General features: G+C 40.6%; 3 protein-coding genes across 3 annotated transcripts in view; 2 read left to right on the top strand and 1 right to left on the bottom strand.

Annotated features, from left to right (window-relative positions):
• Positions 1-2,071: 2,071 nt before the first annotated feature.
• On the bottom strand, positions 2,072-9,950 carry stxbp3 (syntaxin binding protein 3). The gene is made up of 19 exons (XM_031859720.1): positions 9,890-9,950; positions 9,097-9,146; positions 8,871-8,952; positions 8,702-8,778; positions 8,550-8,622; positions 8,312-8,412; positions 7,855-8,000; positions 7,299-7,392; positions 6,998-7,122; positions 6,750-6,848; positions 6,597-6,654; positions 6,442-6,507; positions 6,068-6,148; positions 5,643-5,778; positions 5,171-5,277; positions 4,896-4,994; positions 3,541-3,626; positions 2,863-3,011; positions 2,072-2,691 (listed from the first exon to the last, which is right to left on the bottom strand). The coding sequence occupies exons 1-19, from the start codon at positions 9,933-9,935 to the stop codon at positions 2,603-2,605; spliced, it is 1,764 nt and encodes a 587-aa protein (XP_031715580.1). The 5' UTR covers positions 9,936-9,950; the 3' UTR covers positions 2,072-2,602.
• A 1,351-nt stretch (positions 9,951-11,301) lies between these two features.
• Positions 11,302-20,259, top strand: fndc7a (fibronectin type III domain containing 7a). Its single transcript, XM_031859707.1, has 13 exons — positions 11,302-11,568; positions 11,747-12,007; positions 12,583-12,843; positions 13,598-13,855; positions 14,439-14,702; positions 15,362-15,616; positions 15,736-15,993; positions 16,341-16,595; positions 17,640-17,894; positions 18,890-19,150; positions 19,427-19,456; positions 19,607-19,644; positions 19,772-20,259. Exons 1-12 carry the CDS (start codon positions 11,508-11,510, stop codon positions 19,636-19,638), a joined length of 2,451 nt encoding a protein of 816 aa, XP_031715567.1. The 5' UTR covers positions 11,302-11,507; the 3' UTR covers positions 19,639-19,644; positions 19,772-20,259.
• A 1,368-nt stretch (positions 20,260-21,627) lies between these two features.
• fndc7b (fibronectin type III domain containing 7b) overlaps positions 21,628-23,933 on the top strand; it is a 49,021-nt gene continuing 46,715 nt past the window's right edge. Inside the window, exon 1 of the mRNA XM_031859765.1 lies at positions 21,628-22,019. The gene's annotated coding sequence lies outside the window, so the exon portion shown is untranslated. The remainder of the gene's footprint in view (positions 22,020-23,933) is intronic.

Here is a 23,933-nt window from a genome sequence, read left to right as displayed (position 1 = left end):
ATGTTGTGCTATGATTGTGGCATATTTTTAGACTTGGATCTGCATTATTTCAAATAAATAATATCAATAAAAGTGCTTTTTTTTCAGGCGAACCTGAAAATTTGTTCCATCTTCATTTAGTATTAACCAGTAACGTATAATAATGGTAACACTTGTGAGATTTGCTCAGATGTGTAAATATCAGTATATAACATCAAAATTATTCAAATAGACCTTGTAGTTGGAGATCTACACTCTTTAGTATGGGTATGCAATTTTTGAGCAGAGGCCTAAAAATAGGTCTAAGTTTTAAGAGAGAACTTTTGGGGGTTTTTTTGCATTAGATATCTAACGTCCTTCAATCACCTCTGTTTGGTGACATTTTTATTCCCGGCTCCTCAATTTAATAATTAGAGTATTTTTCCCCTAACAAATATTAATATATTTTTTAATTACAGGTTTTAGAAATTAAGAGATTGTTGTTGAGTAAGTCTCAACAAATAGTCACATTTGTTGAACCAAATTGAACTAAAGGCACAAATGAACCAATTTGTCCCTATTTGGAGATCCCTGACAGAAACAAGGAAGAAAGCATCCCCTTACAGACTGAATGGAGAGCGGGGTAATTAAATAGAAATGGTATAGTGACAAATGAAAGTAGGTCATTGTCAGGTCTGACCTAGGTCAGAGCAGGTCTATCCTTGTCCAGTCTAGGTGTTCCTCTATAAAGGGTCGATGAAGCAGGACCACCCCGTGAGTGTGCACGTGTGTTCATATGTCACCTGACACTTTTTCCTGTAACTGACACTGCAAAAGTTGGTTTCAGTCTACGGTATGCTGCTGTAGTTAGGTGGTGGAAAAATGACATCAGTTGACATCACATTTATCAATACAGCATTATTAGAGCTGTGTTGAGAACTCATTTGATCATTTATCCTCTAATAAGTCCTAACTCAGATAGTTATGTGTCCTAAAGAAAGTGTAAAGAAAAGTACAAGAAAAAGCTGGTGAATTCAGCTGAATGTTTGGGATGTTTTTTACCTGTGGTAATACATTAATAATCACGCTCATAGTCCCCAAATCATGTTCCTATATTGTTATTTTGATAAAGCATGTTAAAGAAAAAGCTTCTCACAGCCTGAATACTGAACACAGAACTATTAATAGTTTTATTTACTAAACACAACCTCAGTCAACAGTGAAGATTATATATAATATATTTGATTATTGTGTTTTATAGAGATGTGTATCTCTCTTCTGTGTAGATAGTTTTATTTATTTACTATTCATTCGTAAAAGAGCCGCCCTGTTCTCTAGTTTAATCACATCTGACCTTAGATATGCTCTCCTTCCGACAAACATCACACACTCACAAGTATCATGTTTGTGTTTTGAATAATCACTGCTTTCTGTCCTGTGACTCCACCATTAATGAAAACACAACAAACATTTTGTTGATTAAAATGCTGTCTGTGCAGCTTTAGGATGTGGGACAGAGTTCACAGCCATCTCTGTAGATTTTATTTAACTTTCACCAAACCAGATAGCAACGTAAGCTTCATTCATTCCCCACCTGTCTAGTGTTGCAGTAAAACATCCCTCCATTCATTTTCTATAAATCAAATAAACTATGTAGGGTTTGTTTTGTTAAATTACAGAACAAAGCCTCCTCACCTCTTAAAGATTCAACAGCCCTTTCATGTTTTCTCCTTTCAGGAAACAGGATATATGTACACTTCTCTGTATTTCTGTACAATCCTGAATAATTTAGTTAATCTAAATGCCATGTAACTAAAGCACAGATTTGATCTATAGCATTCCACAGAATGTGTGTTTATAAAAGGTTTTTTTTTTTTTGTTATGAATATTAAGTTACTGCTGTTTTGATGAACCAGGGTGAGTAAGTGCTTTTACCATCATTCTTTCAACAAATGATTCACCCTCAGCAAAGATATTGCAAGCGCATATATATCGATATATCTATCTATCTATATATCAGAACAACATGGCTGAGTTCTTAATGTTTAATGCACTGAGGTAAATGCACAAAAAGGCAACATTAACTGTAATTGAAATTAGAACTTAGACCAGATTTGAACCACTTCATCCATTTATTAGTCAGTTCAATTAACAAAAACGTAAATACTCTTGTATTAAAAACACTTCAAAATTACATAAAGTGAGACTGAAAAAGTCAGAATGACACAGCAGGGACTCCGTGCTTACATGCAGTATATACATTAGCTTTGTGTTACTTTCTATCACCATTCTGTCTCGTATGGACAGCGCAACCCCAGATAGGCAGATTAGACATTTTCTACTGTGTTTACAGCAGGATGAGGTCAATTCACTTTTAATATAATCAAATGACAATTAGCAAACTACATATGCCATAAGCAGGCCAAGATCATAGTTGTTGAGCTAGTTAAAAGATCATTTGCCCTCATCCCTACTGTAATGTGCACCAGGTTTGGAAAGAGTATTAAAACATAAAGACAAGAATAAGGTAAATTCCCTTCAGTCTTCCATTGTGGAGGTCGAGTTGAGTGCACTGTGCTACGAGATGTAGGGAGGCAGGGGAATTTGGGCAGTAGTTTAGTTGGACCTCTCAGGCGTTGCTCTTTTACTCTATTGTAAAAGTCTCCATGGGGCCGTTGCTCAGAGCCTTGATGTCATTCAGGAGACCAGTCGGGGTCAAAATGTGAGAAGACCCTGGAAACAAAGTATAATGAGCCGATACATCCCAGATTAAGAGTAGAAGCACTTTCACAATTCTGACTGGCTCCAGTAGGTGGCGTAAAACAGCTTCAAACGGACAGTTTCCAGGTCAAGACACCAATTAAATTAAAGTTCAAAATGCAAAAACCTTGCAATAATGCTCACCTATGATGACCTCGCAGGATTTAACGGCCTGGGTCACCTCGTAGGCACAGCGCATCTCAGAGTGGCAGATTCCCCCGAGAACAAAAACAATGAGGCGTGCACCGCTCCGGCGTTCGTCCTGAGCACTGGCTTTGTGCTTCTGACGGGCACTGTGGAGCAGGAGGACGACAAAGGAAATTCACTGAGACAAAACCTAAAACTAAAAAAAGTGGGACCTGCATGTCCAAATTGTGGAAAGAGAGCAAAATCAACACCCTGGCAAAAAAGACAGAGGAAGCGAAGGATGGATAGTCAGAACTAACTAACTTCCAAAAAACAGACACTTCAAAATCCTTTAAAATAAAAATAAAACGACACATTAACAGCTGGAAGTGACAGCACACATCACTAGGGGGTGCTAGTTTATCACTCTTACCGTATGCATCGGTCTGTAAAAGCAAATGGGGTCTGTGTGTAAAACATATATTTTTGAGGGACACATTATTTTTGAGTAAGTGACAGCGTGTTTGCAAATGTATTTGTTATAATTGTATTTTATATTGTTTTACCGGTGTCTGTGTGTGTGTGTGTGTGTTTTGTGTGCGTGGGTTGGTGATGAAGCCACGCCCCCCCTGTAGTTCCACTGCACACCCCAGTTTGGGAACCACTGATGGAGTGTGATAGAAACAACGACTGTACCTGACAGCTCCGGAGCCATTCCAGGCAGCAGGACACTCGGACTGGTGCGGCCACTCTTTGGTGTCCAGTTTGTTCTCCACAGCATCCTGAAAGCAACACATCGTTAATGTCTCGGTCCCAGAGAGACCAGAGGTTTTTGGGGCAAACCAGTGTCATAGATTTGAGTATTGACTCTTGCTTGTACTGATGCGAGATAACCTGCTTGCATTCATATGCACATGAACGTAGAAGTTCAGCAAATAGTTCCAACAAGCCAACACTTAATACCAGATTTCAAATACGGGTTGTGATTTCACTTGGTGGTGCTATCCCTTCTCTTCACAATTGTAACACAAGTTTGACTTTTCACTTAAATCACATTTTTGTTGTGTATCAAGACTTAAAAGGCTCAACAATTAGAGCATGCCACTAAAAAAAAAATTAATCCAGATTGTTTTTTATGTGCAGAACGGTTTCCTTCAGATTGTTTGCTGCCACATGGTCGGTTTCCTGATGTAAGAGGAAACTGTTCACCACAGTTTACAGTAAGCAGTTGCTCTGGTGGTGAAGACTGCTCAGAAAAGACTTTTCAGGTAATAACAGGAAAGGGAAGTGAAAATGAGAAGACACAAAAGAACGTATTATATTACAGATCAGAGCACCACATGTTCAATCTAATTTAACCTGTTTTCAAAAACATAAATACAGTACATACAAATCCCATCAGCAACAAATTGCTACGATGAGCCCTCTCAACGGATGGAACACAGATTTAAGATTTACAATCTAAACTCTCTTTGTGGCCAGTTTCCTCAACAGGCATCACTTGATACCAAAATGTGGAATCTCAGTTCTGTGAAATTACAGAACTGAGATTCAGTAATCAGGTTAAACGTGATCATGTTATGACCAAAGGGGACTGAAGTAACTCTGCCTCTCAGTTCCTCATGTATTTCAGAGAATTGGGACTCGTCAGCAGAATCAGAGCTGATATATTATCCATGGCTGACAGCTCATATAACTTATAAGCCTCAAAACAAACAAAAGAAAACTTAATCTCAAAAAGAGTACAGAGTGTCCCTCTCTACATTACAAGGTAGCAGGTGACCTAGATCAAGCTACCTGTTGACATTTGTAAGACACAACGTAAATGGAACATCTTTTCTTATCTGCTCCGATCGATACACACTTTTAAATCACTACCATCTAGCTGCCCCAAAATTATTTCCTCTGGAGTTGTGCCACTGTATTCATTATGGTATCCACAGCTGCTCAAATCCCTGTTAAACAAAGCATGTCCAAAGAACCGTCTGTAAATTGGATAACGGTGTAAATGCTATGTGATCATTCAGTTAGTAATATACAATGAACAATACCTCCATCACATCTTTAATGACAGGAGTCCATCTGGAAAGGTTGTAAGTCTGATCCTGGGAACGATCGCGTCTGGTCGATTTGCGAGGGAAGAAGCTGGGCTAGAAACAGAAGTATAAGAAACAATCAGTTGAGACTGAATAGATGAACAAGACCAGAAGAAGAAGAAGAAGAAACCCAGAGTGATCCACACACCAGCTACAACTTCTAACCCATGGGTACTCATCTCCAATCCATCATAATCAAAAGCTTCAATCACTTCATCTTCTGCACATACCGTTGTGATGATAGGGACCCCCAGCTCCTTCCAGTTCAGGATGAACTCTCGCTCCGCCTCAATCTTTACATGCTGGATGAGCTTGCTTAAGTTCTCGTCGGTTGTTCCTGTTGACAAACACCAAACAAACAAACCAGCATGAAAATCTGGTAAGGTTTATAAAGGCTCCATGATCTTGGTCAAAAAATTATCAATACGGTCTTGAACAAGAAAGAAGATGTCAGGTTTTAGGTCCATTTTATGGTCATTTTGGAGGGAATAATCTGTAACTCTTAACTGGAAAATATCCCTGGCATCACAACAGTATTTCTGTAATGTGTACTTTTAAAAATGAAATCAACCAATGCTTGACCTCTGTAATTTAAGGATTAGTAGTCACATGAGACTGTATGTCAGTTTATATCCTGATTTACGGATTCTCATTGCCTTATACTGATCTTTAAATGTCTGCTGCAGGAGAGGTTTGCCGTACCGCTGAGGCTGAAGATGTAGAGCAGCACAGCTCTGATCTTGTCGTAGGTGCTGTACGGGTGGAGCAGCACCGGCAGCAGAGTCCTCATGGGGTCTTTCACCTTCACCCCCTCTACGTCTGACCCCACCGCAAGGTCCTACGCAGAGATAAACCACCTTTGTGAATGTTTGCACTTTTTTAAATATGTATTCATAAAGCTCCATTTCACAACCAACACAATTCAACCGAGTCTCTCCTGAGGAGGAGGTCAGAGGTCAGACTCGGCTACAGAGAAATACTCTGGAGCTCTTTGGGTGTCGCGAGGCGGAACCTTGAAGCGGTTAATCCCTCCTCACTAAACGCCCACGAACACCCGCTGACTTGTTAAATCAAGGTTGAGTGGTAAAAAAAACACATTCCGAACGGATGACGGCGCACAGACAGACCTGTTCAGCTTTGCAGAGTTTCTCCACGTTGTTTGAGAAAAGTTGCATGCAGTCCTCAGCCAGCTGCAGATGAATGGTTTTCTAGAATTCAGACAGAGAGAGAAAAATTAAAAACAATATGAACAGAACAATGTACAAGTATTGTTACTACTGGAGTTCCAAAAGGGATTCCCTTTAATGGAAGACAAAGATACTTTTAGAGGCCAGAAATGATGACGTTCTGTTCAGTTTCTGTGCTAAAAACATGATGAAGTCAACACTACATAACAGCAGGCTTCGGCGGCACCACACCCAACCCCAGCACAATGATCACATACAGCTGTATAATTAAAGATAACACAAAGGGCAATTGAGATAATACTGGTGCCACATACCTCAGTCACCTGTTTACGGAATGTGGGCATCTTCTTCATCATCTGGGCCAAACTGCTAATTGTGATCTGAAATAAAAATGAAATGTTTGCTGAAAATACACATTTTCAGTGTGAAGATTCCCTGAAGCACACGAGAAGACACCACAGCACTGTACCTTCCCATCCGGCTGTTTCTTGTTAGCGGACATTTCCTTTACCAACTTGCGGATTTGTCTGTTGTGGGAAGAAAAGAAAAAAATGGAGTTAGGGGAGGGTTGAGGTGTGGAAGACAGAAACGGGACATTTCCATCCTTCAGATCTTAACTTACTCTGAGACCTCGGCGATGTGCTTGTGCCTCAGCTTAACCCAGAGCATGTCGTCCTCACTCAGCAAGGCCTGCTTCTCTGAGCCATCTTTACCCTTGTAACTGGAAACCAAACCAAGCAGATAACCAGTATTAGCTATATTGTCTAGATAGAATAGCTCGTCTTGTATACGGGCATAGCAATATGGTGCCGTAAGCAGAGTGTGCATGCGTGAATACGGTGGGATTCAGTGGGGAAAAGCTTGTATTACGTGTAGGTGCCGCTCTGGATGTCGATGAGGTCGTAAGCCATGGCCTGGTAGGTCAGCTCGTGCAGGATGGGGCTGACGGGGTCAAAGCCCCGCTCCACTATCAGCAGCTGGGCCTGAGTCTTTCCCTTGTGATAAGAGGAGAGGGGGGGGGGGGGATACACAGACAAAGTTAAAATATAACAACGCATTATTTAAAATGTAATCTTTTTTTCCCCTTTTACGAGCCGTCAGAGGAAAAGAATAGCACATGTCCAGGTCCTTGTTTATTCTGTCAACACTCTTTGTTCAGAAGGCGTCTCACCTTTTTCGTGCCGCTGTCATCCAGCGCGTAGTGTTTGGCCAGTTTGTCGTCCACCAGCTCTGCAAGGGTCTTGGCGTTCTCCATGTTGCCGTCTCTAGTTATGATATAAAAAACATTTTCATGAGTTATCACAGTCAAGTTAATACACACCATGGTGGAACTAATACCGCTATTTGATAGAGGATATTGTACTGATTTGGACCATTTGTAGAAAAAGTGTTTTGTTGCCCATTTTTGTTTTTGTATTTATTTTTTTGAGTTCGATATGGTCCGACAGTTGCTTTTGTAGACTTGTGTGTGTACAGGTATATTGTGTGAAAAATAAAAGCCACACAGTGCTTTTGTTTTTATTTACATTTAAATAAATTTGATGTTGTTCTAAGCTACGTTAAAGTGAGGCGACGTTTGTAACTGTATCTAAGCTTCATTTATTTTCTGCCACAGCAAAGCAACATATTATACGGTCTCGGTTCCATCTCTTCTTGTAAAAAGGTCCCACTCTGCTTGGGGGCTGAGGTGTGCCGAATGCCGAGACACCAAATCTTCTCTGGCTCACTTCTTGTATCGAACCCCCGGGTACTCGTCCAACGTGGCACAGAGCGTGACGAGCTGGTCTGCGAGTGTCTCCAGTGTCTTCTTTTTGTCCTGGCTGTTGGGACTGTAGATGCTTTGGAAAGCCCCCGGATTGTCACATGTGAACACCTGAAAAGCATTCAACACACCAAGAGTAAAGTCTCCAATCTCTTATCTGACTCCAGAACCAAAAGGCACAGAATTAATGAATATTAATAATAACTACAGAGAACATCCAGTTACAGTTCCAAAGCCACTGGGATAACACAAAGTTTGTAAAGTCATTACATCATCATGGCTTAAAGCAGCCAACACCCATTAGAGTCACTCAAAACACTGGAAATCAGCAGCAACAGGACACTGAACTCAAACACCATCTGAAAAGAGGAAATGGAGCGTTACAAAAGAACCTAAAAAGAGCACAATCTGCAACCACTCACTTGAGCCTCTAGTGGCAGGAAGGACATGTTTATCTCCTTACAGACTCGGATGTACGCCGCACAGGACCGCTTCATGTTGTTAAAAAGCTCATCGGGACAGTCTGTGGGACCAAAAAGCGTTAGTCTCTATCTTATCTGTTTGACAACAACAAAAGTTACTGAAACAACATTTTGATCATGTTGGATGATATTTTTTTTTGTCAGTATTTTTGCTTTAGTAGTGATTCAAGTTACTTACAGTCAGTGAAATAAACATACGCTGCTTTGTATTTAGGTTTGGGCTTGAAGTCAGCGATAAAGGCATCCACACACTAGAAAAGGAAATGTAAGGTATCACAACATCGTTTAGCAGAATACATGCGACATCATTACAGGGATGTGAGGGCACACCTTAGCCGTTGGTGACATGAAGTAGATGGCCTTCATTTCTGGAACAGGCTCTCTGCTTTTGAACAGGTCCTCCACGACTAAAGAAACAAAATATAGAAATATATACATACTGCAGTTTGTTGTGTATTTTACTAGTATTATATCTACATGATCTGTTAAAGAAACCTACTTGTTATTTTTTCTGGTATCAGATCGGACATTTTGCAGCATGATGAGACGAGCTTGGTGGTGAAGGGGTCCAGAATCAATATCTGTGACGATAAATAGGTAGCGGTAAGTCAAGTTATGTATCGCTCTGTAACAGGCTGCTAGAAATGACAACCGTGTTGTGAGTCACAGTGCACGAGTGCTATCAATCACATAAAGGTTTCATCTGTAATGTGGAGTTGTCCTACCTTCCATACTTCCGATTTCCTGCAATCTGTAATAATTGTATCTTTTATTCCTGTAAGAGACACAGGAGATGACTCAATAACAGGAAACCTCATGAAGAACACGAGTGGAACCAGAACACGCTGTTCATGACTGTTAGAGCTGCTGCTGACACACTTGTGTCGAGAGGTTATAATTTAAACAATCCATTAGTTGCATCAGTCATTGATCAAGTAAACAGCCTAGTGGGAAAAAACGTGTGCTGTTGTGTTTCATGTCAATTTAGGGTCTTTACATGTGTGATGAGCGTTTGTCATCATTGTATGCATTTTACTATAAATAACGAATGGAAAGAAGAAGACTAATCACTTCACAGAAGTGTTAGTGTAACGTTATGGTTTCACATTTTAGAAAACTGATGTCAGTTCACGACAAACTTCATTTAATTGTTGTGTTTTTTTCCCTTCTGCTGTGAGGCGGGGCTCCAGGCAGAGAGTGCGGCTAACGTGACTTGCTCTCAAGAGAAGCGAGACAAAGAGTCCATTTAAGTTATGACAAACAACTTCACACGATGCACAAACCAGAACACGGTGTGTTGCTATCAGCCTCACATTATCGACTCTTAACCCAATTCAAGTGTGTACACTTCCGTTGCGTTGAACAGCAGCACGTTTGACTGTCATTCCAAGATGCAAAGTCACAAACAAATGAAGAACCTGTTAATAAAACACCACGCATTCAGTAGCGCGTTGCGTTGTGGAAGTGTTGCCCTGTTTCACATGTACATTAAACACTCTCCCGTCGGGGCGAACTTACTTTTCCACACGATTCGTTTCAGCCCGTGATCTGGACCCGTTGCCATCTTGTTTTCTTTATTTATTTTCCTCCTCGGCGCCTCTTCCTGTCCCGTGTCTTCATGCTCTGACGTCACCTGCGTCATCAAGTGTGCGACGGAATGCTGCTGTAGTTTTTAACACATGGGAAAAGTTTGCCCTTCTGTTTCAAAACAAAACAGGTGACATTTTCCTAAACGTATATGCTAGTAGGTTCGTTTCCTAAACCTGAAGACATTTAAGGCAAACTTGTCCTGTGTGCTAGTTTTTATTATTATGCAGAACGACTCTTTCTGGATTAACATTCGTGATGCATTTATGTGTACATCCCTTCAATGTTGTTAGGTGGAGCTAATTGTATTTACTTTATACACTGCTGGGTAGCTAAATCTATACATCATAATTAGTTGATTTGTTTTTTGTATTAATAATCAAAATCTGCAATACAACTAATGTTGTCTCATTGTTCTGGCATTTTTGTTAAAAATTCAGATGGGAGCCAGAGAAAAGAAAGAGTCACCAGTGAGAGAGAAAACTGATAAAAAAGGAATTAAAAATTAAAATACTTGTGGTAAATCTACAGATAATGTGATACACAATGAAAATCTTTACTTTTTAGGTCAAAATTAGGAGTTGAAGCTACATAAAACATACTAAGTAAGTCGTAAATATGACATAAAAAGTCAAAGTCTCTGACATTAAAAGTCAGAATTATGAGATACTAAGTCATAATCTGTGAATAGTAAGGGGAAGTAGAAATTATAAGTGGACATCATAATATTGATATATTAATTAAAACACGAGTTAATGAGTCAAACTTCTGACTTACTTTAATTATTCAGTCAAAATTGTGAGGTTTTGAGTTTGACTTATATCTCATAATGTTGACTCAGTATCTCATAACAAAATAGTAAGTTCAGTCAACATTTTTGACTTAGTAATGTTGAGTATCTTTCTTCCAGGCATTTCATCATTGTTGTTTTTTGTTGTTGTTGTTTCCTGGCAGAAACTTTTAGAAAATGTATTATTCATTTCAGACCTCAGTGTGAAAGGGAAGGATTTGCGGCCTTAAGCAAGGGGAATCCAATCCTTTGTCAGACCCCACCATGCTGCATGTTGTGGTGTCTTGACTACATTGTTGAATATAGAATATCTTGCCTATAGCAACAAAGGTGTTTCCTTCTCAAGCTACCTAACCTGCAGCTGTCCCAAGGTGCATCTCTCTGCTTCACAGTGACTGGATATTTGCCTCCAGTGACAGGGACCAGGTGGAGGTATTTCAACCGGCACAGACACCAGATATGTTTAAGAAACGGTAAAACAGTTAGGAGTGAAGCATTTTTAGACATCTAACAGAAGTTGTAAAGTGTGTTTAAAAGAGTGAGAGAAGTGTTTTAGGAGACAGACGTGAAGAATGGGCGCTATGAAGTGGCTGGTGATTTTTGTCTTGCTGGGCATATGCTCAAAGGTACAGTAATGGAATAAAACCTGTTATAATAATATAAATCTTATTTCAAATTTAGGCTCAAACATTTTGTTGTGAGAGCACAATGCAATGCAACATTACAAGTGATTAACTTCTTGGTAGTAACTTGATTTTTATGTACATAAAAGTATTGTTAACAATATTTTCTCATCTATATTTGCAGGCTGCAGCCCAAGGTACTGTATGTTCTCTTTTACCATAACTCCACTGTAGATGTTTATATCATTGTCATATAAGATAATAACAAGGCAAAACCTTGATTATATTATACATCTTATGTGCAAAAAAAAATTCATGTCTCCGGATGTAAACAAATGCTATATTGATCTGCACTTCTGTCATCTCTCTCATCAGATATCCAAGTATCCGTGTTCTCAGTAACAACCAAGTCCGCGATTCTCAGATGGACCAGGGCCACCGGAGCCAGCTCATACAAGATCACCGCCACCTCCAAAAGCTCACCAAGCAACTCTGTTGTTTTTGCCACGTTTGGTCCAAACACAGTGCTTGGCTCTGTCAACTCTCTGTCCCCAAACATCGTGTATACATTCACAGTTGAAGCCCTGGATAATTCCCAAGTAACACTGAGCTCTGCAGCTGTTGAGTCATCCACAGGTGAGGTACACTTGCGTCAATAACTGTCATGTTTAAGCACTAAATAACCCAATGTTTTATTCACTGCTTCATTGTTGTGTATATTTCCATTTAAAAAAAAAATGTTTTACGACATTTTCTGGTGTTGCATGTGTTTGACTTGGTCTAAAAATGCTTTTAAGAATTTGCCCAGTACAGTTTTTACTGCCATATTCAGGCACACGACTTATCTAAAAACAGTCTGAAAGATGAATGGTGGATCCAGTATAATTACTAACATTACAATGTAAATTTAAACACCTAAATGTTACTTTGATGATGGGCAGCTGACGACTTACACTGAGCGAAGGACCACAGAAGAGTCACTATTAGTTCAGTGACAATATAAGAGGAAATCTTTTTATTGATACAGTCAGTGTGTGGATTTCTCAAACATACACAGGCAGATGAGACAAAATGAAATGTTTCCCGTTACTAATCCCTGAAATTTGTAGGTAGAGGGTAGATTCCACAGCCAATTATTGCTGAGAAGGTGGAGGACATCCCTCGCATCTCGCTATCAACATTTTGATGTGAGCTGACTGTAACTATTTCAGCCCCTGGGATGATGGATCCCATCCAGACAGTGAAGACGATCGATAGCGAGACCTTGATGGCGTCGTTCAACGCGGAGACCGGGGCGACTCATTACATCATACGAATCGAGGACGCCAATGGCTTCTTCAGAGAAGACACAGTGTCCTCGACCACCGCTGAGATTAAGTCCCTCACACCATACACTGAGTACATGCTCAGCATCATGGCTGCCAACGGTGGAGGCCGGAGCCAGCCGTCTCTTCCTCAGACTGCAAAGACAGGTATACTTTACATATTTGTGTGCAGATTTACTACATCCAAATCTGGGAAACAAAACTTCATAAATACTGAATATACAGTGGCAAAATAACTAAGGGCTGGTTTATGTGTAGAAATGAGTCGTACGTTCATGGAGAAACAATGTGTTCTGTTCTCATCGATCCCCATGCCCTTCAGAAGTCACTTGATCTGCCTCATTGTCCTATAGCAAAGCCACTATACAGTAGGCCTATTGTGAGTCAACTTCACTGTTTGTATTTGTTACTCAATAAATGCATCAGCGCCCCTCAGGGCTTGGAGGTAACTATACCTGACCCCTTTATGCCAAACACAATGGGTTGACCTCTTCCTGAGAGAGAGGGGGGGATCTGATTCACATGAGCCAAACTAACATGCTACAAGCAGTTGCACCATTTTTTGTCCACTGTTTGTCATCATGCATCTCTGATTTCATTGTGTTGTACTTCTGTAGGCTACTTAATATGTCAGACTCAAATTGGCTTGAACATACATGAATGTATTCATATATCCTTACATGTTAAAAATCTAAAAACATGCCTTTTTCAGTGTTTGAAACAAAAAACATGAAGGAATGGCCTGGAATGAATAGTTGATCACATCTAAATTTAAGTTCTCACATCTGAGGCGAAAAAGACTTAAAAGTCCATGAAAAGTTGGCTTCAAAATCAGAAATACTATTGTACTAATGCCTAAATAAAACATCTCATGAATGTCAAACTTTTTTTTCCTCCACAGTTTTGCATCCTCCTCAGCTCTCTGCCTCGTCTCCCAGCAATGACAGCATCATCGTATCCTGGGCTCCTGTTGCTCACGCTGTCCAGTACACTCTGTCCATATACGAGTTTGGCTCAAACACCAGCATGAAGCACAACACCTCCAACACCAATCTGACCATCTCGGGCCTGGATGCTGGCTCCCTCTACGTCATTGAGAGTTTCGCCTGGGACCTGGAGGGCCGAGAGGGAGATGGTCTGTCCATCAACCAGACAACAAGTAAGGAGGCACTGAGTCACTTCTCTGTGTGTTTTTGTGCTCTGTGCACTGCTGTGTTCATCAGATCACATTCATCAGGAGAGAGACACACGCTAGCTCCTGTGGTCCATGTGCCTTTATAATAAATAATACGTGAGAAATATTATACATGAAAAGAAAAAACAAATAAATAATTAGGAATACAATTTTACACAAACTCTCACTTGCATGATATTTGGTTTTCAATAGTGTGAAGTGTGTCGGGTGGCCTGTTTAGCTCTAGTTGTGCCTGCACAGTTTGACAAACACACGTCCTCACCTTCAAATCGTAACTTATCCCATAGAACAGCAGAAACACTTAACCTCTGCACAGTCCCAAATCTAGAAGTCATGAATACAAAGAGACCAAAACTATTACCTCACTGAATATTATGAAGCATCATTGTGAAACCGTTTGCAAAGGAGCATTCATTTAGTTCCCCTTTTTCAGCCTCAGAATCGGATTTGGAAATGTCCACCTTTGGCGCCCCCTAGTGGTAGAAGAGGTATCAAATATATAAGTCTGTACCTGCTCGTGTTTTTGTCTGGTCTAATGTTTTAACAGGACCTCCATCACCATATCGGGCCAATGTCTCTATGGTGATGAGTAACGGTGTGTCCGGACTCTCTGTGTCCTGGGAACTCGATCAGGAGGTCTATGGATCCATCCAATACCACGTGATGAGTGACCAGAACCTCACCTGTAACTCCACATCCAGCTCCTGCACCCTGCAGCCAGTGGGCTGTGGAGAGGTACACACCATCCAGGTCACCGCCTCCAACGAGGCAGGGCCCAGCCAGCCATCCAGCCCCGTGGAGTTCATCACCTGTGAGTAGTAGAGATTTGTTTTGGATCAGATCCACACAGTTATAATGGCTTATGTTGTTTGTTTTATTTTGTTTTATATAGATTTTGACTTTGATTTGATTTTAACACTACACAGACATGAGTAGGATCAAAAGGGGTTGTAATAGGCCATTATGGACAATCAATGAGCTTGCCTTATTTATGGCAATTTTTTTCAAGGATTCAATATATTCACGCATTATGATGATGTACTTTGATTTGTATTTCATTTACTAGATTGGTCAGGAAAATCCCCATCTGTTTTTTTTCTGCATGAATTACCAGGTATTTTATCATGTATAAAATTGTATCGTCATCTACAATTTTAGTCATATCGCCCACGCCTAATACAAAAGCTCAGGGTTTGAGAGTTTTTAGAGTATGCCACAGTTAATCCACACCACAAGGGTTAAAATGACCCTGTGTGGTTTTTGACCACTAGTATTACGATGAATTCAGGTTTTGACCAGTCTGTTAACTGGTTTGGTTAAGTGCAACTCCAGATGTTTAGGTTGTGTTATAACTGGTAAATAAAAGGTAATAAATCGGACAAATTGAATTAACCACCTACACTACAGCCATTATACCACTCCGATACCACTGTCAGTATTTGGGTGTGACCTGCTGTCCTGTTCTGTCAGTCCCTTGCCCCCCAGAGTCTTTGGCTCTCGTGGAGTCAACTGAAGGAAACTGCACGCTGACATGGGACACCGTGCCTCATGCCGACAGCTACCAGGCCTTCATCAAGAGAGGTGACGGCCCCGCGGAGACCTGCAACACCACCAGCAACAACTGCACCTACCACTGCAAGTGTGGCAACACATACCTGATGTCTGTGTTTGCGTTCAACCAGGCTGGCAGCAGTCCCCAAGGACCGATTCTCAACTACACCACCTGTAAGTAACATCTCACCTCAGGTTTTAAGATTTAGAGTCCTTATGAGACTGATTTTCTTTCTGGTTATGATCATGATACGTGTATGTCTCTTAGCTTGTGTATCACCTGTGTCTTTCAGTGCCCTGTTGTCCAGAGGGTGTGTCAGTCTCCATGGTGAGCACTGACACTCTGGAGGTCACGTGGACGGCCTCGCAGGGGGCACAGCTGTACGAGACTCGAGCTGCAGACGGTTCAGAGGTTATCCTGTGTAACGACACGGCACCGGTGTGCGCCCTCTCTGACCTCAGCTGCGACAGTCCCTACAGCGTGCTGGTGACACCCTGCAATGAAATCAGTGGATGCAACCGTGCATGCAAAGCTCACACCAAAAACACAGGTATAAAACTTCTGTTCTTATACCATATATGTATCCAGAACATATCCAGACTGAGCCTGACTAAACAATTAACAAATATTTTCGACCAGTATGAGGCAAAAAGCTGCGTTTTTTATATTTTATGTATAAAAAAACCCCACTTGATAAAGTGACCAGTGAGTGTATGATGTGTACAGTTTGTTTTAATGGCTATATGATTGATATATTCTCAGCTAAATAATTGAGCTGCACAGCCATAGTCATTATTTTCACCTCTGGTGGTCAAACATTTAGGTATAGGACCCTCAAAGGTCTGAACAAACTCAATAAAGTAAACTTTAATTCCTTCTTTCTTTCGTCCCTATCAGCTCCCTGCATGCCGATGAATCTGTTGCTGAATCTGAAAAACTCCTCTTGCGTCAGCGTCAGCTGGACAGCAAACAACAGTGCTGCTACTTACACTGTGAGCGCGTCGGGAGATGACGCCGAACACACCTGCACCACCAGCGGAAACAGCTGCAACATCACGGACCTTCCCTGCGGCTCCATGTACGAGGTCAGCGTCACAGCAACCAGCCCCTTCGGACAGAGTTTACCCAGCTACTCGGACTCTCTGGAAACAGGTGAGCGTGGTCAAAGGGTTGGTCCATATAATAGAAGAAATACAGACAGGCATCAGGTTGAAGGAAAAATCGATAAAGGGTGACTCTGGCTAAGTGGAGAGCAGGGTCGTCCTTCAATCCATCGGCGGTTCGATCTCCGGCTCCGCTATGCAGGTGTCACTTAGCCCCTGCCATCAGTGTGTGAATGGGTGAATGATGACAAGTAGTGTGAAAGTGCTTTGAGTGGTCGGAAAGACTAGAAAAGGGTTATACAAGTACAGTCCATTTACCATTTAAAGAAGCATGTTTGTGGCGTGTGTTACCACGAGCCTCCAGAACAGCTTCCGTGCTCCTTGGTAGAGGTTTTATAAGTCTGTGTTGCTCCACTACTGACAGCGGTGTCAGAGTTATACACTTATAAAAGCATCGTTGGTCCAAAATCTAGGCAAAAGGATTATTCAGATCTTTTACTTAGGTAAAAGTAGCACAAAGATGTAAAAAACCTCACAATTTTACACTTTTACAATGCAAGTCCTGCATTAAAAACCTTACTTAAGTAAAAAATTGTATCATCAGCTAAATGAACATAACGACCGATTTCAAGAAGGATGACTATACTGAATAAACTATAGCCTAATTTTATCAGGTTTAATTTTTTAATTTTTGGCACATTAATAATGTGTTAATTGCAACATCTTGATTTCAATGAATTAAAAGGGTGCTTCAGTGATTTAGTATTGCACTTCCACAAAGTTGGGGGACTTGTGAGGGACAGAATTGGAAAAAGAAGCAGAGCCATGGATTTCCTCACTTTTAGCCCTAACAATGAGTTAAGCTCCAAAAGCACTCATATATGCTATAAATCTAGATATATTTAATTATTAGATTGATTCAGGTAAAGGGTTAAAATATTATTTTATTCATATATTCTAACAACTTCCGGCCTAGGCCCTGTATACACCGAATACAGATTTGAATACAGATATTTCTGTGACATAAACAGATAACAGATGGTAACTTTGTGCTCCACCCCCCAACATCCTCATATTTCATCTTCTTTCACAGAACCCTGTTGCCCGGTCAATCTAACAGTCGACCAGGTAACGCAGGCAGTGACCAACGTCTCGTGGTCTCACGCCAAAGGAGCTCATTCGTTCATCACTTCTCTGACATCAACACGTGGTCACGCCCGCTGCCACACCCAGGACTCCCACTGCCTCATGGGATGCATCACCTGCGGGACCAACTACACCGTCACCATGGAGGCGTTCAGCCACAGCGGGCGCAGTTCCAACTGCTCCTATAAGGGCTTCTCGTCCAGTGAGATGTTCTCTACCATTCATTTTACAACATTTATGTAGTTTTTATTCACAACTATCCATTATACTTTTTATAATATGGAAGCGATCATGAACATATAAGTAACATAAGAGCTTCTTATACAGGCGCCAACCTCCGGGTCTGAAAAAAGAGGACTAGCTTGCTTTTTCTCTGCTGGCCATCAGAGGGCGTCTCCTCTAGTTGCGAAAGAAGTCTGATTGTATAGAAGTCCATGAGAACATTACTTTACTTCTCTCTTGATTTATTACCTCAGTAAACACGGTAAACAAGGTCTCAATCACTAATTTCACATCTTCTCCAATACAGCATGATGTTCATTTGGTAAATTATGGTCCCATTTAGAGTGAAATATACAATAAAGCAGGGTATGCTTTAGAGCGTGGCTAACTTGTGATTGACAGGTCACTATCACAGCTTTAGGTTGCTGCTTACAACTTTAACCCTTTCACATTGTGTTTTCAATTCATGAAAGTTAATTGTAACATTTTGGTTGCCGACAAAAATGTCTTGTTCAGCGTTTGGTTGTACTTATAGCTCCACCCTCTCGTGTCTCTTTTGGTTGCAAAAAAACCAAGATGGCGATGGCCAAAACGTCACACAAATGGATATAATTAGTGATCAGCAGTATCTACCCAAAGTTTGCTAACATTGGCTAACAGCCACTCGCTACTGGTCATAACAGACCAAGTCAGGCTGTAGCAGCAAATATCTTTAGTGTATTAAACTGAGCAATGGAGCCCTTTATTGCTTGTGAATTCAATTTTTTGTTGCAAGCGGGGGAGAATGTTTGAGTTATTCTTTAAAAGGTTACATAATATCTCCTTAAATCAAAATACTGTTAATATTTATATCTCAAAGACGCATGTGTAGAATACATAGACTGTCATGTTACTGTCTTCGAAATGGCCTCTATGTGTCACACATATCCTCTCTCTCTCTCTCTCTCTCTCTCTCTCTCTCTCTCTCTCTGGTAGGTGCCTGCTGTCCGTCAGGCGTCAGGCTCTACAAGATGGCTGGTAACTCTCTACGGGTTTACTGGCGCAGCGCTGGCAGCAGCCACAGCTACATCACAGATATGGTGGGCAGCAGCAACAACTACACCTGCACTGCCTCTTCTGGGGAGAGCAGCTGTGATGTTGGCAACGTCCAGTGTGGGGACGTGTATAATGTAGTGGTGGCTCCGCTCACACCAGAGGGCAGCAAAGTCCTGTTCTGCCCCCAGAGACTGTACTCAGGTATGACATCTCACAGTAATGTTTAAAGGAGATGTCAGATGTTTCTGTTGACACAGATTTCTATAATGCAAATGTACATTGTGCACACACAGTTGGTAGTTTCACCACTATTTCATTAATGTTATATACTTCTATAAAGGAATTGTATCAGCTTTATTTGGGATTGGAACATAGCCCAAACATACATTTAGATGATTAGCAACTACAGGATGAAAAAGGTTGGATAATTACATTTTTACTGAATCTCACCTTTTTTTTTTTTGTCTCTGTTCTCAGTCACTTGCTCAGGGAGCAACATTGGCACAGGTGAGATCTGCATTCATATTTAGCAGGCTATTATTTAAAGTCAAAATCACTGAAACCTAAACAATTTTCATCATTTACTGGTAAAACGTTTAGATACAATATTTTAAATGTATGATTTTTCTAATGCCACTTCAACCTGTTCTTCTGCAGTGATTTACAGAGGGAAGAGAAGTGTGGACTAGCATATGGTAAGTTAATATACCATAATTATGCAGTAATGTATTACGTCTGACCGTAGTGGACGCTGGATTTAGCTGCTTATCATTATAAGATGTCAAATATTAAACTGAATGTGACTGAATCTCTTCTCCACAGATGCACACTTCCATCTTTTTCATCCTCCTCTTCCTCCTGCATCCTCCCTGCACCACTGGATTAAAGCCATGCTCGGAGCTAAATAAAGTGTGAACCAGAAATAAACATACTTGTCCGTTGGCCATGATACATCCTCATGTTATCACATACATGACGAATAAAGAGAAATAAAAGTTTGAGATATTGCACAGCGTTGTAAACCTGCCTTCATGTATCACGGCCAAACAAAACAATCACTGTATCCTCAACGATCACAATCAAGCACTTGAATATGAACAACAATGCATTTTGTGTGTGCTGCTCAAAATATGGATCATGAGACTAAATCATAGCATGATTTGGGAAATACAAAATAGTTTCTCATGATAAGACATTTGATTCACAAACAACTAAAACTAAATGTATATGTTGTATGATAATGATAATTGTCAATTTATTTTATTTTTACCCCGGAGCTATTGCCTTAAAAACTCCAAATAAATGATCTAATTGACAAAAAAAATCAATAAGCAAAACAGTAACAATGCCCCAACTGACATTTTAAACAATTTGCCCCTTAATTAATTCAAGTAGGAAGCCTCCTGATGATGAGCAGACACTGATCTGTGTCACCTTATCATGTGTCACCGTGTTGTATGATCTCTGCAGAGTGCTGTTGCTTGTTCTCAGGATGTATTTAACTGTTTGTGATATGTGTCACTGTGGTTGTGGAAACCTGATGCATATGTCAGTTAATAAATAATTCCTCAGCATCATTTCTGTGTTTTGCAGTTTGTTGTGCACATAGATTTGTGCGTACCAAGATAAAAGGTTAAAAGTAGAGATAAGCATTTTATTTAGATGTTTAAATTAGGGCTGTCCTCAACCAAATAACTTGTTCGTTGATTAACACTCATATGATTTTGTTGACTGATCAATTAATCGACCGATCTATAAAACTGGAGAGAGAGACAACAGCAGGTATGCCTTTCTACCCCTCAGTACAGAGGTCAACCACCAGAGTGACCTCAGAATATGAAATTAAACACAATATTTACAATGAGCAAATTGCTCTTTTGACAATGGAAAATATGGCTGAATGTTTCAGTGCATTCTGCCTTCATAACATCCAGTCAGCAGCTTCACAGGCCCGCCCTGCACCCTTTTCACAGCACAGGTTTCAGTTGGCTTGAGTCCCTCGAAACACAAAAGGAATGAGTCTGGTATTATCCCTGGTGCTCTGTAAAACAGTATGGGTTATCAATGATGATACTGTGGTGGCTCTCAGTGGGGAATAGTTGCCCTTCACAGAGTGGAACATGACTCAGCCAAAGAGGTGGCATTTCTTTGAGACGCACAGATCTGGAGGTCTTTTAGCAGCTTACATAACACCCCAATGTAAAAAAAAAAAATCACATGAGTGTTTAAAGTTTCTTGCCATAACAGCAAAGTTACAACCGCGTTAAATGTTTGTTTACTATTGGCCACTGTTATAGGTCCTTTTCACAGCTGCCATTTTGACATGTCATAGCAGGGTAAACCCACACAGGGTAATTGATAAAATGAATAATGGTCCCATCTGGTGTATCACAGCCATTCCAGCAAGCCAGCATGCTCAATGCCAGCCCATGTCGTATCACGTGAATACACAAGATATTCTGGAAGTCAAAATTCATTAATATTCTGAATTGAGGATTTTTTGTTGGAGTAAAGCCAGGGGTTGATTTACTGCGGAGCTGATGAGTACATTGCTGACATGTGTGTGAAGAGCAGGGAGAGGCAATGAGCTGATTAATGGCAGGTGTGTAGGTGGGCCCAGATTGATGGCAGGAATGGAATAGACTCACACACACACACACACATACAGACATGCCATTGACATGGAAGACAGAAGGAGTAAACTGGTAAACACAAAGCAAAAGGAGACCGCACGGTAAAAACTCCTTCCAAATGGTATGAGTCTCATAACTCTACGACCCAAACTCACGTCATTTGCAGCCGGAGAAGAGAAATAACTTTGCTTTATACAGCCACAACCAGAACCTCAGCTTTACATTTTTGTGATCACAAGTTGTGTTCGAGGGCATGTCGGTGCTGCCGATGGCTACTCCAATGTCTCCGGATAATTTCTGAGTCGATTCCAGCCGTCTGCATTGATTTGCATCGCATGGAGGAGAATTTGCAGTCTGCCTTCCTCCAGCATCGAACAGACTATCCTCAGCCTTCCATGTGAAAACAGTCTGTGACTCCAGCTGGTGGATGAATGAAGGTACTGCACTCATCCTAAAGGCTTTTGCCTTTACAAAACATGAGGTGTCCAAATAACAATGGTCTAAATATAGTTGTCATGGAATTAAAAGTCAGGCAATAACAGACATTGTCAGATGTCACGTTACAGCAGGGCATCTTATTTCCTTACAAGACAGTCACCCATATATATGTACACTGTCTTTTTATAGAGGTTTTATAAATGTCTAGGTAACATAACCGCTGTTTAAACAGCATTTAAAATACTGTACTTCAATGTGTGGTTCGGCCTTAAATGACTTGAGAAATGTGCAGGAAGCTGCATCATAGGATGCTCAATATCTGTGACCTGTAACAGTGTCTACTTCAGAACAATATCTCCGCCACATAAAAATACAATGAAATATCAAGGTGTTCACATCACGAGTCCTTTTACACCACGCTACAAAATTGCTCTTTTGTTTATGCGGGGCAGCTAAAGTTCCTTGGCATGTTTATGGCCCGTATCCTCTTTCATGTTGACTTCCTTTTTTCTAATACGTGATGAGGAGCTAGGAGGTGATAGCCCTTTATTGTCGTATGATAAAAGATCCTTTTCAGCCCAGCATGTAGCCTACTGGAAGCCAGCTTTGGGATTAGTCTATCTAGGAGCAAATTAACTTCATTGAAATATATCACTGAACATCTTCAAACCTTTAAAGGCTAACAGGTTAAGAAAGACACAACTTATTAACAGTTCCAAGCATTGTGTGTTTTGTAAGTACATCCCATTTAGATGGAGTCCCAATTCCCAAGTTTGCATTCTTGACTTCAGTTTCAGTGGCACTTGCGCAGGCGGCAACTCCCAAGCCTTTATCTCTTCACTTCAGGTCATTCACTGTGTTCTCATGTATTGTTACAAGGATGAAAAAAACACAGTTAAAACAGAAACATGGCATGTGAAGTCACAGCATGCCTTCAGATTAGTGATATTTACAATAAATCGGATGGATGGGGGAGGAGGATGGAAAGAGCCAGAAACTAAATGTGGACCTCTGACTAGAGAAAAATAAACAAAAACAGAGAGAGAAAACTGGTAAATGATGACATATATAATGTTTTGAAAGTTTTTATACAACATTCTCTTGCTTGGGTCTATGCTATGAGTGATAGCTTGTTTCTATACAAAGGGGCTATGTTGTGTTAGTAGGTCAGGAAAGTTAAAGCTGCATGTAAACTGTGGCCTCTGAATACAAACGTTAGGACTTTGCTTCGATAAGATCATCAGTTTGAACTGAATCGCTGCACTTTAAAGTGGATCGCCACATTACTTGTTTCCTTTGGACCCCTTGTTGTCTGTCGTCGTCAGTGCTGTTACATTTATTGAGCAATAAAGCTCAAGTTCAGTTCACAGTTTGGTGATAGAACTGGAGTCTGGATTGATATGTCACATGAGTTTTTCTATTTTCTCTGTGAGGAAATTATGTTAGAAGTGTTATGGTCCGTCTCAAATTGTAACCCGACCAGTAAATGACCAGTAAAATTTGTATCCTACACAACTGTAGTATTAGAAATCAAAAGAAAACATGTCATGTCAACAATATTTACGGATCAGAATGATGAATGTTTATAACAGCAGAAGTTAAACTGCAACCCTGCAAATGCAAAGAGAGAATTGGATCCCAAAATGTGGCCTCTATTTCCAGACTGTCCAGTGTGTTTTTCGAGCTGATGATGGTTGAAAGCTCGTGAAAAAGCTTGCAAGTGGTCCTCTTACAAGCTTGAGATGAGGTTCCTTTTTTGTGAAGTAAACTCCAGTTGTGGAAGAACCCTACCCCTTGTGCTTTGTTGACATTACTCAATATTTGGGGTCTTCTTAAATCCCATATATAGAAAAGTATCAAAGCAGGGAGAGAGAGAGAGAGAGAGAGAGAGAGAGAGAGAGAGAGAGAGAGAG

This window comes from Anarrhichthys ocellatus, unplaced genomic scaffold, assembly GCF_004355925.1.
Source record: "Anarrhichthys ocellatus isolate YVR2014 unplaced genomic scaffold, GSC_Weel_1.0 scaffold22, whole genome shotgun sequence".
Classification (NCBI taxonomy): domain Eukaryota; kingdom Metazoa; phylum Chordata; class Actinopteri; order Perciformes; family Anarhichadidae; genus Anarrhichthys; species Anarrhichthys ocellatus.
Note: the sequence above shows the minus strand (reverse complement) of the source record. Positions and strands in the feature narration are given on the sequence as shown.

Bases quoted from the DNA above. Each gene is read 5' to 3' on its own strand.
- fndc7a (XM_031859707.1), top strand. From the start codon at position 11,508: ATGTACATAAAAGTATTGTTAACAATATTTTCTCATCTATATTTGCAG. The intron at 13,856-14,438 runs GTAAGGAGGCAC...ATGTTTTAACAG, and splicing joins GTCCATCAACCAGACAACAA to GACCTCCATCACCATATCGG. The intron at 19,457-19,606 runs GTGAGATCTGCA...GTTCTTCTGCAG, and splicing joins AGGGAGCAACATTGGCACAG to TGATTTACAGAGGGAAGAGA.
- stxbp3 (XM_031859720.1), bottom strand. From the start codon at position 9,935: ATGGCAACGGGTCCAGATCACGGGCTGAAACGAATCGTGTGGAAAA. The intron at 4,995-5,170 runs GTATGTGCAGAA...TTCTGTTTCTAG, and splicing joins GGGTCCCTATCATCACAACG to CCCAGCTTCTTCCCTCGCAA. The intron at 3,627-4,895 runs GTATTGTTCATT...TGTTGCTTTCAG, and splicing joins TCATTAAAGATGTGATGGAG to GATGCTGTGGAGAACAAACT.